Source organism: Rhyacophila brunnea, unplaced genomic scaffold (assembly GCF_057557595.1).
Source record: "Rhyacophila brunnea isolate RB1 unplaced genomic scaffold, BYU_Rbru_1.0 scaffold_2, whole genome shotgun sequence".
Lineage (NCBI taxonomy): Eukaryota > Metazoa > Arthropoda > Insecta > Trichoptera > Rhyacophilidae > Rhyacophila > Rhyacophila brunnea.
Window position 1 is genome coordinate 9,129,484 of NW_028232859.1, and position 15,772 is coordinate 9,145,255.

Consider the following 15,772-nt stretch of genomic DNA (forward strand, 5'->3'; position numbering starts at 1 on the left):
GCTTATTATGTAGGACTATACTAGGTATTCTATAACAATATTGCAGTGATTTTGTGTTAATATTTTGTGGCGATTTTCTTCGACGCAGAAGACCTAATCGATTCGTCAGAAATGTTTTAAAAGGGGCCTAGAAACGGTTCAGACCAGCCATACAATCACCAAATTGTATCGCAATATAAAAAAAGGCGCATTTCTCACAAATTGAGTAGGTACCTATATAATATTAAGTATACAAAGCATAACAAAATTTCTGCTACTACATATATATAAGTATATTATATATGTATATATATTATAACACCAAAAGGGTGGACACCTAAAATAACCACTCACAACAGATACCTACCTACTTACGTTTTTGTATACAAAAAAATAAATCACTAAAATTATTCATTACTCATTACTGCCATGTTCAATAATAATTTGATAAAGAAGAGGTACCTACTATTGCTATTTTAACTAGGTACGTTCGTAGTTTAAATAATTTATTACTTATACTTTTATGGTAGGGGGGGGGGGCTCAAAATCAGTCAGTGCCTCGGGTCTCCAAGTTCCTAAACCTGTCACTGCTGATTGTAGATAATTGTTTTTTTTGCGTTCGCAAGCTTGTGTACCTTTTCGCGGATTCTTTGATACCCCGTTGTTCCTTGGTTAAAAACCTTGGTTGGAGATCACCAGCATTACTACATTTTTAAACTGATTTTTACAAGGTTTGATAATTAACCATTCGGTCAACCTTCCACCCAGAAGAAAAATAAAAAGGAATCTACAATATATGTTTTCTTTTAAACATTTGCACCCTTTGCAGTGGACCTGCCCTTTCATCTTTCCAAGAACCGGTGAAAGAGGAGGTTGGTAAAACGAAATAACAATAACAATGTAATAATCAAGGTGTCTATATATTTTAATAATTACCATCAAAATCCTTCCTAAAATGATTTTGTTTATTATTCGATTTTTTTTAAATTTTGAAAGATAAAAATTAAGGTGCCTATCGAAAATGCATTTTACTGCACTTCTGTTCGGACCGTGAAGTTGTTATATTATTATTTTATTGTTCCTCATTGATGCAGGAAATCGTAAATAGTTGCATACAAAGACAACATGAGCAACCACACAACAAAAGTTTAGCTGGTATCCGTCGATCTCAGACTCAGACATACAACTCTTTACTATGTAGATTTGCTTTGATTTTGTGAACCTACAGTCCTACACCAATGTACGGCGCTGTAATAGCGGGCCGCCAGACGAAAAACGAAAGTTACCGACGGCGGCCGAGCTTTCGCGAACGCAGCGCCGGCCAACATATTCGCCCGAATGTGGGACAACGAAGAATCAGTTTTTCCTGTGCGTTCAGGTTGGGCGCATGAGAGTGACTCGGCGTGCCAAATAACACGATAAATAACACAAAAAGAACACAAATTGAAAATTCGAAAAAAGAACATCTCTCGATTTTCGCACTGGCCGTCGAGACTGACAGCTGAGCCGGTTAGTTGCTTGCCAGAACGCCGCCTCGCCGGGCGGGAAATTCATTGCAACATTTTCGTTCCAAATTCGAATTTGGTTTGAAAATTAGAATCGAAAGAAAATCCTCTGTTCGGAATTTAAAAATATATTACAAACAAACAACGCTGATTTTAACTGAAATCATTACCTTTTTACAAAATTGAACTGCTAAGAAATAAATTATAAACATAAACATTTTGCACAATTTAGTTTGTTTTCTTCTCTCAGTGACCGAGCTTGAGTCAGGTCAGGAATCTTGTTTTATTTTCGAAGTAAACTCGAAAATCAACATCATTGTGATAAAATTGTTTACGTTTATGGACTCTTGAGAATAATATATTGGAACTGTGTTAACTAATGGATTATTTGTGATTAATTGTGAAGAATATATTTTACGTGTGTTGGACAATAACATTGGACATTGTTGAGATTTGTGATTACTGACGTGACAATACTACACAAATAACGGATAATAATATTTACGTTGTGGAAAATTGACGACTATATTGTCATATTTTAGCACTCGTGACACTGGATTTTATTTATGTGATTTGTGTGAAGTTGTGCATGTGTGCTGTTAACAAGCAATAAACACACTTATGTGACAGACTTTCGTTAATATAGTGAACACTCATTGGATTTTTCTCGGTTAAATCTATGTATACTTACGAGTAACGTATACGATAGTTTTTCGGTTTTACTAAAGTGTATTTTATTCATTATCTTATCATATAACGGTAGTTACAGCCGAACCAATATTGACTTTGCCGAAATGTTTTAGTACACGGATATATAGATAAATTATTATTAAAACATTGTATAAAATACTCGTAAAAAATAACGCATCGACAACATAAAGCATTGAGACAAAAAAAACAAAACAAATCGAATTCAACAAGTGGTGGATTTTCGAATTTAGAAGAAGAGCGTTCTAAATTTGATAGTTTTTAAATATTTATTCGACGTACAAATTTTCGAAGGGTGCGGTTGACAACCAAAGAAAAAGTCATATCAACTTGTTAAATAAACAATATAATATTGTAATACCTGTGAATATAAACACTTATTATCTCTTAAAATGGAAAACAAAGTGAAGATGTCATTTTCCTCCCAAGTAGTACGATAGACGTTGAGAGTGGGGATATATCTGGATTATTTAATGCAATCACAGATCTTACGAAAGATGATGCTGCTGCAACAGCATCCGATGGGTACGGAGACCAGGACACCCGGCGGAATCACATTCTCCGTTGAAGTTCCTCGGTTCTCCCCTCCCCCATCTTCCCCTACACACTCAGAAAAGAATGTGGAATCTGCTTATATTAGCAGCGTGAAATCTGCTGTGGCCAAGAGGGAGTCGTTCCTCAAATACGCCGAAAGAAAACCATCATTTGAAGAACACCCACCCGCTTCTCCAAAAATGATGGTTAGGAGTCACAGTGTTGAAGACATGGACACACATTTTATCAGAAACTACCCGGAACGAAATGTCCACTCCGCTGGACCAAATGCTACTTCTCCTCACCCTTCAGATCCTATTGTGACGGTCACGGCTGCTGGCAGAAAGATGTATCCTCGCGAAGAAGCTATGGAAGTATCGTCAGCCTCAGCAATCGAAGACGGATACCGCGATCTTGCATTATCAGCAACTAAAGTCATATCCAAACAAGATGCACACATTACAAGTTCAGATAAATTCGTTGACAGACCTTCATTCGACAGTGATCACGAAGATGCGAAAATTGAACGCAAAACTTTCACTCCTGAAATCGTTGATAAAGATCACCAGGAAGAATCAGACTGTGAAACTCCTCTTGACCTCAGCATTAGCACTTCTGTAAAAGAAGAGAAATTCTTCAGGCACCCTCGAGAAATCACTGTCAGAGACTTCGCGAGAGAGCCTGCGTCCCATTATCCCAGCCACGAGCGCGAGGAAATGGCGGAACGAAGAGAATTCATCGCGAGATATTCCAACAACTTCCTTCGCGATACGCTCAAGGAATCCAAAGAATACATGATCAGGGACCCTAGAGACTTTGTGGCGAGGGATCCTCGTGATTTCATGGGAGTTCCCGGTGAATTCAGAGATCCCAGGGAATTTGTGAGACATCCTAGTGATTCTGGAACGGAGTCTGATGACTCAGGAGGTCGACTTAGTCCTTCTGATGATCCTCAAAAAAGCGGGAAAGCCTACAAGAAGAGCCTCATGAAGCGATATTGTAAGTGGACAAGTACAGTTTTTTTTTTTTGTTTAATTGCTTCTCATTAATAATTTGCATATTTTAGCAGATTTGCGAGCTGCGGATGTGTTACTGCTATTTTTGGATTCTACTTCCTGTATCGTGCATTTTTTATTATTGACTGGCTACGAGAAAGATGCTGATTTCTACACATTTTATTGATACCTACATATTTACATTATAATGGTAATTCTAGATAGTTGTGCTTGTTTTTTCTTTAGTTGCTACAATATTTTTATATTTCAGAGAATTCTCATATGAAAATTAAATATTCATATGAAAATTACCTACCTACACAAATTTAAATGATTTCATTGTTTTCGGTAGCTATTTTTATTATTAACTTGTACAATCATTAACTTATTATGTATTGCCACGAATAATAATAATAATAATAAATTTAGTAGTACTTAGTTTAACATACACACATGTAAGGTGCGCAGATCTTATTCATTTCATTGCGCATGAAGTGGGGGGTTAATTTGTATTTTGACTACGGTTGCTAATGTTGCTATTACTGACAATATTGACATCATGCCTATTAATTGTATTGGGTGTTCTCTTACCTTATCTGAGACTAAATTTTTTTTTATTTATTTACGTGCCAATACTAGCTTTAAATATTTGACTAGATACCTACTACCTAGTACTACGAGTAAATAAAATAAAAATATTCTATAAATAACCATTCCTTATGTCATAGAAAACAATACAAAGAAAAACATCATTTCTATTAATCAATAAAATAGTCTATGGTTTTACGATATTGCTACCAAGTTAATAGCAATAAAAAATAAACCTGCGCCCTTTGGACGACCAGATAAATTCATTTATCCATAGCCGTAAAACGCATAACTCGATTAATAAAAGGCTGTCTACGTCACTTCCGCCTGTAAAGTTGCCCTGTAATAAAACAGAGATGTCTCATACTGAACGTCTGTAGGTCAAGAATAGGTCATTGTTTGCTTTTTCATTAAAGTTTACAATACATTTATATTACAAGACCATTGATAACCTTGTGTTACCTATGTATATAATTGGAATATGGTATTGTATTTAATATCTCTAATATTATGTACCTATTAATCATACATTAGGCACGTATGCAGATAAATGGTTTATTGATAAATTATGTTAAAATTATTGAACATGCTGATTGTCTAATTTTAAATATATTAGAATTGGCAATTTGATAAACGTCGTTTTCTTTATAAACGTAGTTATTTCGTCAAAGTCAAACAGCCTCTTTCTCTTCCACAGACGAATTGGTGTTTTCCTTTGTTTTCCACGGTATTATAAAGTTTTATAACAATATGTGAAATTACATTGTATGACACTTACCTATATCGACTTGACTTACCCATGATATTTATTTTTTTGTTAAAGGAATGTGGTATATATTATAATACTCGTAGTATATCTAAGTATTTAAATCATAAAGGGTATTTTGAGATGTAAAGTTTTTTGAATATGTTACTTTACCTTATTAGTTCCACTGAATTCTTGACGACAGATTTAGTTTATTATTATTTAAGTACGATATAATATTATGTAAGTAATCACATAGGACATTTAGTAAAAACTCGGTCACTTTTTACGATAAAGAGAATCTATTAATTTATTTGACACAGAAATCGTTGGTTTCTGCGGAGGAAGTTATGACTCACATCAACTAATATTCTTAAGATTTTATCACGAATGTTGGTTATAGGTAATTATTTTATTATGAGTCATCGCTTACCTTTTGAAGACTCAACTTTCATCTCGAAATGCCGGAAATGTATCTCTGCTGTACATGAAATTAATATAAAATACAAATTCCGATGAAACTTTGTTCACTAAACGACATTAAAAAGAGGTGTCATCTCTTTCTCGCTTGAAAGATTTTCACTGAAGTGAATGAGGCGAAAGTCGTTTACCTCACAAATCGTAGGACGTATTGTGTAAAAGTATTATCAATAAACTTCGTTGTGTGCACATAGTAGATACAAACACTGTTATCTTTTCGAATAACCTTGAACCCGTATCATATATTTGTTACGTCTGACGCCACATCCCTAAACGCGATAGTCACATATTATTATTGCTTTAATATTATGAAATCTATCCAGTGATAGGCGATCGGATTGTAAAACTCGGGCTGGATAGCTCAAACGTAATCTCTTGGGAAAGTCTTGTAATGGGATAACGATATTATGTTCTCAGTTACATACCTACATATATTTGAGGGAGGTTTATCTTAATTATTAACTTTTTTTAAAATATAAACTATCTGGCAATATTTTAGTGTTCCTCAAAGTTCATTCTTGGGCCTTAAATTGTCCATGTTGTTTTTGATGTTTACATACAATACGATAATGTATATTATATTATTATGAATAATGCCTATTCAGCGCCATTGTTTCATTACACCCACCGCGACTGGAATGTGTCTAATAAAGGCGCATGGGGAGATGATAATAGGGTGAAATTTCAATAAATTCTATCAAAACCTATCAAATATCTTATAAATTCCTTAAATTAATATGCACGCAAGATGTAATCACTTTTAAGTTTTATTACATAGGTAGATGCGAGTTCGAATCGGGTTGGAAAAAGGTTCATTTTCAATATAAATCGTTGGATTCATGTTCTGGACAAAATCACTTGAACCAACAAAAAAAATATATAGAAATATGAAAGCTGGTCATCATGAACCAATGTTTTAAAGACAGATTTGCGACCATACAACCCAAGAAATACAAAAAAAATCGTCAGAATGTTCTTAAATATCAATTTTGAATGCGCGTTTCGTTTATCTGATAATATTTAATGTGTAATATGATACAGATGTAACTATTGAAAATAACACATTATTTAACACAATATGTTTAAGTTTATCCCGCATTTATATACACAAGAGTTAAACCTTGTTATAGCCTCATCCAGAAGGCGGGGGCATATATTATAGAACATGTGATGTTCTATAATATATGCCCCGGTTCGAAACTGAGTGCTATGTTGACAAATGTACATACTTTAATCAGAAAATATAGTTTTTTTAATATTAATAAATATATAATTGTAAGCGGAATTATTTATTAGTGTAACTTCAACGTCTGATAATGATGGTGATGGAACTTAATTATTGAAAGCACGTGCAGGTTCTAACAACCGGTTGAGATAGGAGATAGTTTTCATCTTAGAAAGATGTTTTTTTCTGCGTACATACATGGTTTGATAAAAAATATTTTTATTTAAATTGGTCGGTATAAAAAAGGTGAAATGCCATACATCCCTTACCTGACCCAAAAGAAAGTCTCCTGTTTCATATTATTTTCGACAAAAAACCCAATCCTATTGCAGTGGCGCACTTGAAAAGCTCACTATAAAATATAATTAAATGCACGCAAATAATGCCATATTCATATTATTGTAGTTGTAGATATTCATTTTGTTTTCGTCGATATAAAACTTTGTTATAAAAACTGAGAGCTTTAAAAGCTCTTCTAGGGAAATATGCCAATTGTGTTAACATTAGAAATCGATTTGCTTATTATCATCCAGCATTAGGGTAATAAATAATAGTACCTAATAAATTGACACTTATCTATGAAATGAGGTTTTACATAAAGAAGCGTTCCTCAGAATCTGAGCATTTAGGAACCAGAATATATGTACCTATGTATTATTATTTTGTACATGACTATAATAATTATAAACATACTTTCTTAATTGGCGTCGCAGGTGAAATAAAACCATGTTCTTCTTGTACCTGTATAGTAAGTATGTGATATTATGACATATAATAATAAATTAATAATAACATAATAAATGAATAGAAATTTCAATTGACGCGGTAAACTCTATAATGTCAATGAATAATGGGACAAATCAAAAAACATTAAGTTGAGTTATGGTTTCACCAATGTCATTTTGATTTAACTATGTACCTACCTATGTTATAAAAAATGATCAAATCTTAAAAACTGTTATTTTTTATATATTTAATATATTTTACCGTCTTTGAGATTGTATGTGTAGGTTCTGATAAATTTACATGTTGTTTTTCAATGTGTGTTTGGATCCAGAGCATGTGATTAATACCAATTGGCCAATATCCAGTTCTTGTAAAAAAAATGTTTAAAATATTTATCTTGGCGCCACACAGTTATTTAAGATTGACCACTAATGGTAAATGCTGACATTGAACTTCTTATTATTTCATATTTAATGATTCCACAATCACGACGATTTTGATAGACTTGTCCCGTAAGGATGATGCAGAGTTTGATATAATCATTAATTACATAACATACCTACCTACATATTATATATTAAAATAATGAATTACCTAAGTAAATTTTATAGAGGCCCTCTTATTCAATTTTCATATTAGCACACTTTTAATACGTGCCGCCTTTGTGTAAAATGTAGATAGATATTTTTTCAAACATTTTTTCTTCGAAATCTCTCTTCCGCACCGTCCTCAGATAACGGTGCATTTTTTGTTCATTATATATATATTTTTTATTCCAACTAAGGGATGCTTTTTTATCGATCAGGATATGTATTATTTCGGCTCGTTGGTACATGTTCCTTCGCCTACGCCCTAACCCAACGTAGTGTCTTTTTTTATTTATTATTTATTTCTATTTAATAAACGATAATCCTAACCCAACGTAGTGTCTTTTTTTATTTATTATTTATTTCTATTTAATAAACGATAATAGGGCCACATTGAATGTTTATAATGTGAAATGTAGGTCATATAATATGACGGATGCACCTTTCATTTCAGAAAATGTGTTTATTTGTTTATATAAAAATACAAAACCTACTTTGAAAGGTGTGCCGGTTATCCTTGGGTGTAATTTTGAATATTTAAAAAAATATTGAAAATTTTTATTAGTATCCTTGAATGATCTCAACCATAGCTACTAGCATGGCCCCCACAAAGGGGGGCTGATAGGATAGCTTTATCTTGGGGGCCCGGCCTCATGAGGGGCCCGACGTGGCGAGTCGACCAAATTAGTGAGATTCAGACACACATCACAAATTTGCTTTAATAGTAAAAAAGTTCCTTTATTAATGGTTATATTTTTAAATATGTAGTTGTACAATGGAATTTTTAGTTGTGTCATTACTTGATAATTCCCACATTCAAGTGAATGTATGTATTAAAAGTACACTAAATACCTACCCTTAATTTTGCCGTGAACACCATTTGGGAAACGCTACTGTAGAGCGTCACACTGCCTTTAACCTTGGTGATAGGTAGGGGGGCTGGGCGACAAAGACCCTAGCTTTGGGGCCCGCCATGGCTACTAGCCAATAAAAAAAATCTGTTTATGTGTGCAAGTATACTCGCTGATATACTTTCTAGGATTTGGCCTGGTCAACGACAGATTTCCACTGACTCCAGTTCCCAGACTTCCCCATGCGTATCACGTCATCATCAGCGCACTCATCCCATTTTACAAATATATCCAGTATCTATGAAACCTCAAAAGATGCGTCGAATCCATAATTACGTCACACAGTCTATATCACTGTGCTTACTGCTAATGTTGTTTAATGACATTAATATTATTAATTAGGTTGAATCTCATACAAGATTCGTGCCAAGTGCAAGTTGCAGTTTTGCCGCCATGCTTAATTATAATGCAATTTCATTCATTTTCTAAGCATCTAAGTTAACGGCGATATTATATTATTATTATTATGACTAACTGCACTTTCTAAACTGCACTTGCAGTTCTCAGGAATTTCTCACAAACTGCAGTGAATTTTCGAATTTACGCTCATCTTCAGAGGTTTGCATTTTGTATTTAGGTACATGCCCGCGAACAACGTGCCAAAGTAAATCATTATTTAATTATATACATACCTAAGCACTTTTCTATGATTTGAGCAACACCAAACTATGGTTTTCTAATAATTAAAATATGTTTCAGGCCATTAAGTATATTATACGTACATATTTTTTAAATTAAGTATTTAAATTATCTTAAAAAAATAGTTGTTATAGGTAAGCATACCATATAGGGGTGGAGTTCCATAGTTTTTTACAGAAAATATGACACAGTTAAAGCGATGCCGAGAGAGAGAAAACGATGCAATAAACTTCATGCAAGAGCAGTCGAAAATAATAATGGAAACGATATTTAAATTTACTCTCTATAATTCGTGCGCAGTAGAAGAAATCGCAATCTGCGCAATTTCAACGTTAAGTTGTTCCACTAAAGAAAAAAATACAATGACAGACGGTTCTTTGTCGGAATCTCGGAATAAAATGTTGTGGAGGTAAACTGGTAGATTTACCTTGTTTATTGGATTGCAAATGAATTACCTACTATACAATTAACTTTTTAACGTCCGTACCGTTTCCCGGCCGCGTGCGGCGGTTAACATCCCCTCACCCAAACATCTTCGGAGTAAATTTTCTTTCTCGCAGACAATGTCAGTTAGTTATTCCATGAACTATGGCACATGTCATATTACTTGTCATATTTATTTACCAACTGCAACACTTGCATTGGGAATAATAGTCATTATTAAGTTGGTATGTTTTTAATGTCATTCCAAACGCTTAATCACCTGCGAACAATGGCCGTCTGTGTTGCCATTGCATATAACGTATTTAGTTTGTTAAATGTTTCAGAATGACAACGAAATCATTTAAAAAAAAAAATGGCAAAATATTTTATTGGCTAATCTTTTGTGTTTTGTGAGTTTTTTGCAAATTACCTAAAATCCCACTCGCCCATTATATTTCTTTATGATTTCTTCCTTTCGTCATGTTGGGTATTTAAAATCCTTTTTGTTCAAGATCTAGGTAGGTAGTTTGAATTTGTTAAATTTACTCACATATTGTGTGAGTTATTAAAATAAGTGGTAGACCTTTGCTTAAACTTTTGGCGAATATCTTGAAAAAATTATCCTCTTAATTTATAATTTGCCGAACGCATAACGTGATCAAATGTATTTATTATTGACAGTATTATAAATTAGGAAAAGGATTATGAAATTCTAATGGATTTAAGTTTTGTACTAAGTATTTTATTTAAGTCGTTTTTTTTGCAACCCGGGTTTCGCCTTTCGGCATCTTCTGGCGCCGTGTACACTCACCAAAAGCAAACACACATAATATATAATAAATCAATACAATAAAGTAGGTAAAAACTCCATTACCTACTTATCAAGTCAAAGGTCACAAAAATTCAACAAACAAATTCTGAATAGCTGAAGAGTCAGTAAAAATCTAATTAGTAAAAACCCTATCTTATTAAATCCATTAGAATTTCAATTCAAATTCCATCAAGTACCTTAGGTCGATAGTATTAATAAAAGTATGATGATTTAAATATTTTTAATTAACGGGCTCCTCGAGTTATTTTCGGTAAGTATCTAGTAGGACCTACCTACATACATAAATATTGTGCAAAGGTAACCGGCTCGTAAAAAATAAACTTGTTACCTGTCGACGTTCCGCTGATTGTGATCTCTCACAAAAGATTTGCCGGCAATGCAAAAAAACTGCACCCGCATTTTTTAACAAAATAATTCCACCTTTGCAAAAAAAAACATCCCTTATTGTTGTGTAAGAAAGCATTTTATAAAATCAAATACCACAGGTACCTAGCCTGCTAACTACATTTCAATACAAGGTGTTTAGATATTTTATATAAGTTCTATTAGTTATTTATAACAATTAATTAATAATAATTGTAGGTAAAGTATTTTTAGTTTATTTTTTAAATTCAAATACGAGTATGTTAAACAATTTAGTGTATTAACGGCATTTTGTTTTTTTATAGTCATTCCCATCCCAATACCTCGCCATTGTTAATTGCAGAATAAAACACATAAACAATAATGAAGTTCACAATTTATTGTTTCAAGAAATATGTAGATAACTACCTAAATGGCACCATCTAGTTCAGGATTCGTCAACCTTTTTCGCCCAACGCCCACTTTTGTATCTCTGTCAGTGGTAAAATTTTCCAACCGCCCACCGGTTCCACAGTAATGGTGATTTATAAAGTAGCGAAGTAACTTTACTTTATGTCAGTCTTTCACTAAATTTGGCAGGAAACTTCGTTATAAACAGTAGTTAAATCTATATTTTTATTTATACTTCAATATAAATCTATCTTATAAGTCTGATGAAATTACATTGAATTACACGGGTATTTTATGAAAATATAACGAACCTGTTTTTAAAACCCCTACCGCCCACTATGAAAGCTGGAACGTCCACTAAAGGGGCGGTAGGGACCAGGTTGACTACCCCTGATTCTACGACTTCAAGACTTCTCCGCCCAATGACAACAAACAACCTGGCTCACCCCCAAGTCTTCTTTGTCGGGATCCATTATGGTTTACTGTAGTACATACTATTATGGAAACTATGTACTTACCTGTGTCTCACGAACTACGCCTGTTGACGCCTATCAATTTAATATCGCATTTTGTTTTATTGCAGTCGCTTTCTGATAGTCACAGTGTTTTTTTTCCATCAAACCATTCAAACCTGTCAGTCAAAATACTGCTGCAATTTTCCCGAGCACCGTGCAAATTTTTGCATGACTCTGAACAAAACAAATTTGGGTCAATAGGAGTGCAAAAAACACAACGAAAACGGTATTCGGTGTGGACACAAAAACTAAACATCCCGCTAAGTTTTTTTTTATTGCAGCTATAATAAATAGCATATTCGAACTGGGCTCATTTTGTCGTATTTTCTTCTCATATATTACTTGCACAGTAATAAAATAAATAATAAGGAACAAAGTAATAATAATGTTGCCAGTACCGTTAGCCATTTTTCTAAGGGCAGTGTATTATATTATTATATTGTTTTATGGCTCTCTTTTGAAAGTGCTTTCATTATTATATAGGTAATATTCTTTTAGACAGTTCATTCCCCTTACTTAACTCACTAAACAGTTATGTGAAAAAATACTTTTGACCGTTATTTCGGAAGAAATGAAACTGTTAATTATTATCATTTAACTAAGTACCAATCTGCTTACTGTACGTAAATGTAAATCACAAGGGTTGAATGCCATCGTAGTTTTTTCATGCCGAAAAAGCAACGCATTATCAACGTAATATAACAATATTAAATTCGATAAACTGATGTCAATAATAATTCTTGATGCAGTATTGGTTTCCCAGACACAAACTATCCATCATAAAGCATGATCCCTGCGGTGTAATTAATACCAAAACAATCATTAGTGCATGTATTTATGGTAGTACCTAGGTGTCATATTCTACGTCGAAGTCAGAATATTTAATGTAGACTGTAATATCCACATACACTTATTCTTCTTCGGCGATGTCCGCTCCTTAGCTGGACCATACGGAAATCACATGGTGCCTCCAAGAATCCCTGGGCTTTTTGTCAGAACTTGCGAGTTGTAGTCGCCCGGTCGACATGACGTCATATGACATCATTGTGACGTACTACCGGAGTGATAATAGCATTCGAGAAAATAACGCTACTAAAATAGTGGCGTTATCCATTGTCCCCATACACAAATAGGTGTTTCAGCATAATAATATATATGGTGAGCCGTGTGCGTTGGACGGCTTGCCTCGAGCGTGTATTGGCTGACGTCACAATTACATCATGTCGTCGGGTGACTTCATATCACTAGTTAGAACATTGGGCTGCCTGTCGCTCGCCTGTCTTCTTGCGTCATTCCAGGTCATACCAGCATCCTGTAGATACGCCGTATACACTATAGTCTATAGAATATATAGTATACTATTAGATAGTATTTAGCGGTCTTTCAGGTTGCCTCTTCACTCTCTTATCTCCTCCGTCACTCTTTTATCTTCTCGTTACTCCTAAAGGAGCACACCGCACACCCAGAATTCGTCGCAAACATCTGTTCTCGAAGCTCAGTATACGGTTGCCGAGCCTTCGTAAGGTGCCATGATTCGCTACCGTAAAACAGCACCATGAGAATGTAATCGTCGGATAGACGGTAATTAGTTTTAACCGAGTACAGTCGTAAGTCCTACACATACTTAAAAATACAATTTTGTTTTTTTGTCTACAGAAAAACTAACCCTTGAATAAAAAAAAAATACAGATGGCCTAGGAGAGTACCTAGTTAATTACCCCGTTTAGTACGGTTAATTATTATGATTAGCAGCAGATTTATAATTCTACGCACGATTAATAGCGACGTATCAAAACTACAGTGTATCTATCTATAACATATTTTGAACGTAGCAAAGCTGTGTACCCAGATCGATCTGTACAGTTTTTTTTATATGGTTTCCTTTCCACTGTTGATTTTGTGAATGTGGAGTACCTACATTAAAATTCGGCAATTAAGTCTTGATCTACCTCCACTATCAATGAATATTATCTACAACTCTTCAGCAGTTTCCGTATCCTCTGTGTCGAAAATTCACACAATATACACATAAATAATTAATGATGCTCTACCAATTCTAACGCCAAAGATATAGTTATATTGTTTTTCTAGTATCCGACAGTCGGTTTGTATAGTCGTTGCGAAATGCTTGTTTGCACCGGTGCTGTTTTCGAAAGTGCGTTGTGTCGAGATTCGCATCCGGAATAGGCAAAATGTTATTATTACCTCTTATTATTATTTACTCGACTGCACTAGCCGACTGCAATTCACGGAGTAATTCCAATTAGGCTATACAATACCTACTATTATAATATAATATGTGCAAATTGCTAAATTCATCGAAAATCATATCACATAATAAAATCTTATGTGTAGATATCTGCCAGCGACGAAGACTGCCTGTTGATGATCTGAAACTCTTTGTTTAAGCACTAAGGTGCATGATTGCTACATCAGTCCTGTGCAGCATTGTTTTCATTATGACACGTTTATAACGTTATGAAAGGTGGCCGTGCACTAACCGTGGCTGCATACAGATGGCGGGTGGTGATTGGGTAACTCAAATCATGTTGATTTAACCCGAAAAATTCAGAATGAACAGTTTATTTTATAAGTACCTGTAGAATCTTATGAACCTTTCTTATTTCCCCAAAGGTCGGTGCTATAGAGTAACAACTTAACTTAACTTAACTTTATTATTTCAGACTGCTGTTACATGAAGCATATTGCATCGTCTTCTCTCGATCTGTCAAAACTATCGAATTTCATGCTTATGTTATATGTTTATAGTTATATTAGTAATATCAGTCATAATAGTTACAGGAAAACAATTTAATTACTTGTGGATGCAATGATAATCGATTCTGACTAGACGTCGTTTATCAATTAATTCTCACATTTAAATTACTTTTTAAGAGTCAAATACGTTAAATAACCATTTAATTGCACGACAGATGTGTAGAGAATAAAAAAAAGATAGATGCTACATTTGAACAATGTCTAGCTACCTACTACCTACATGCATAGTCTCACAACACACGTATGTAACGGAATATTAATCCTAACATTTTTCATATCAACAGGTCGCAATTTATTTATTGTTCTGATTTGCTGAAAATCATTTCATATCCTACTTATTTTTTTAATATTATGTGCACACTAAAATCCCATATAATTATTGTTGTGTCTTTCGTATGCGTTCGAGTCACAGTTTCATAATAATTGACAAGTGTTATTCAAGTGTACATTATCAGTGGATTCTGATTCATAAAAGCAATTTTCCGACTATTTTTCTTCTGGGTACGCTATCAATGCAATCCTTGTCCACCCGAAGAGTGATTGCTCTTTTAGAGCATTTATTTTTACTTCTTCGTGGGTTCATTTATAATCCGTATAGGTATACTGGCAAATATTAATTTTCATGTTCCCACCAATATTACTCGTAACTCTACGGTTTTCACGATACCCCGGACAGATGTGATGTTTCATGATGCTGTGTATCGTGCGATTAACTTATTAGATGGCACCATAAAGGTTGATTTATTTTTTATTAACTATAAATCATGTTTGTGGACGTGTTAAATTGGTTAAATTTATAATTGTACCTATTTATCATTTAATTTAATATCTACATAAGCGCATACTTTC

The 15,772-nt window shown here is 33.9% G+C and overlaps 1 protein-coding gene across 2 annotated transcripts in view; it reads left to right on the forward strand.

Annotated features, from left to right (window-relative positions):
* Positions 1-1,337: 1,337 nt before the first annotated feature.
* The window catches only part of LOC147071818 (uncharacterized), a 119,690-nt gene continuing 105,255 nt past the window's right edge, over positions 1,338-15,772 (forward strand). The window contains exon 1 of one of the 2 annotated variants that reach the window (XM_085946645.1): positions 1,338-3,725. In XM_085946645.1, coding sequence (XP_085802771.1) covers positions 2,666-3,725 — 1,060 coding nt within the window. In that variant the 5' untranslated portion in view covers positions 1,338-2,665. The remainder of the gene's footprint in view (positions 3,726-15,772) is intronic. The other variant, XM_085946644.1, reaches the window with a different exon arrangement.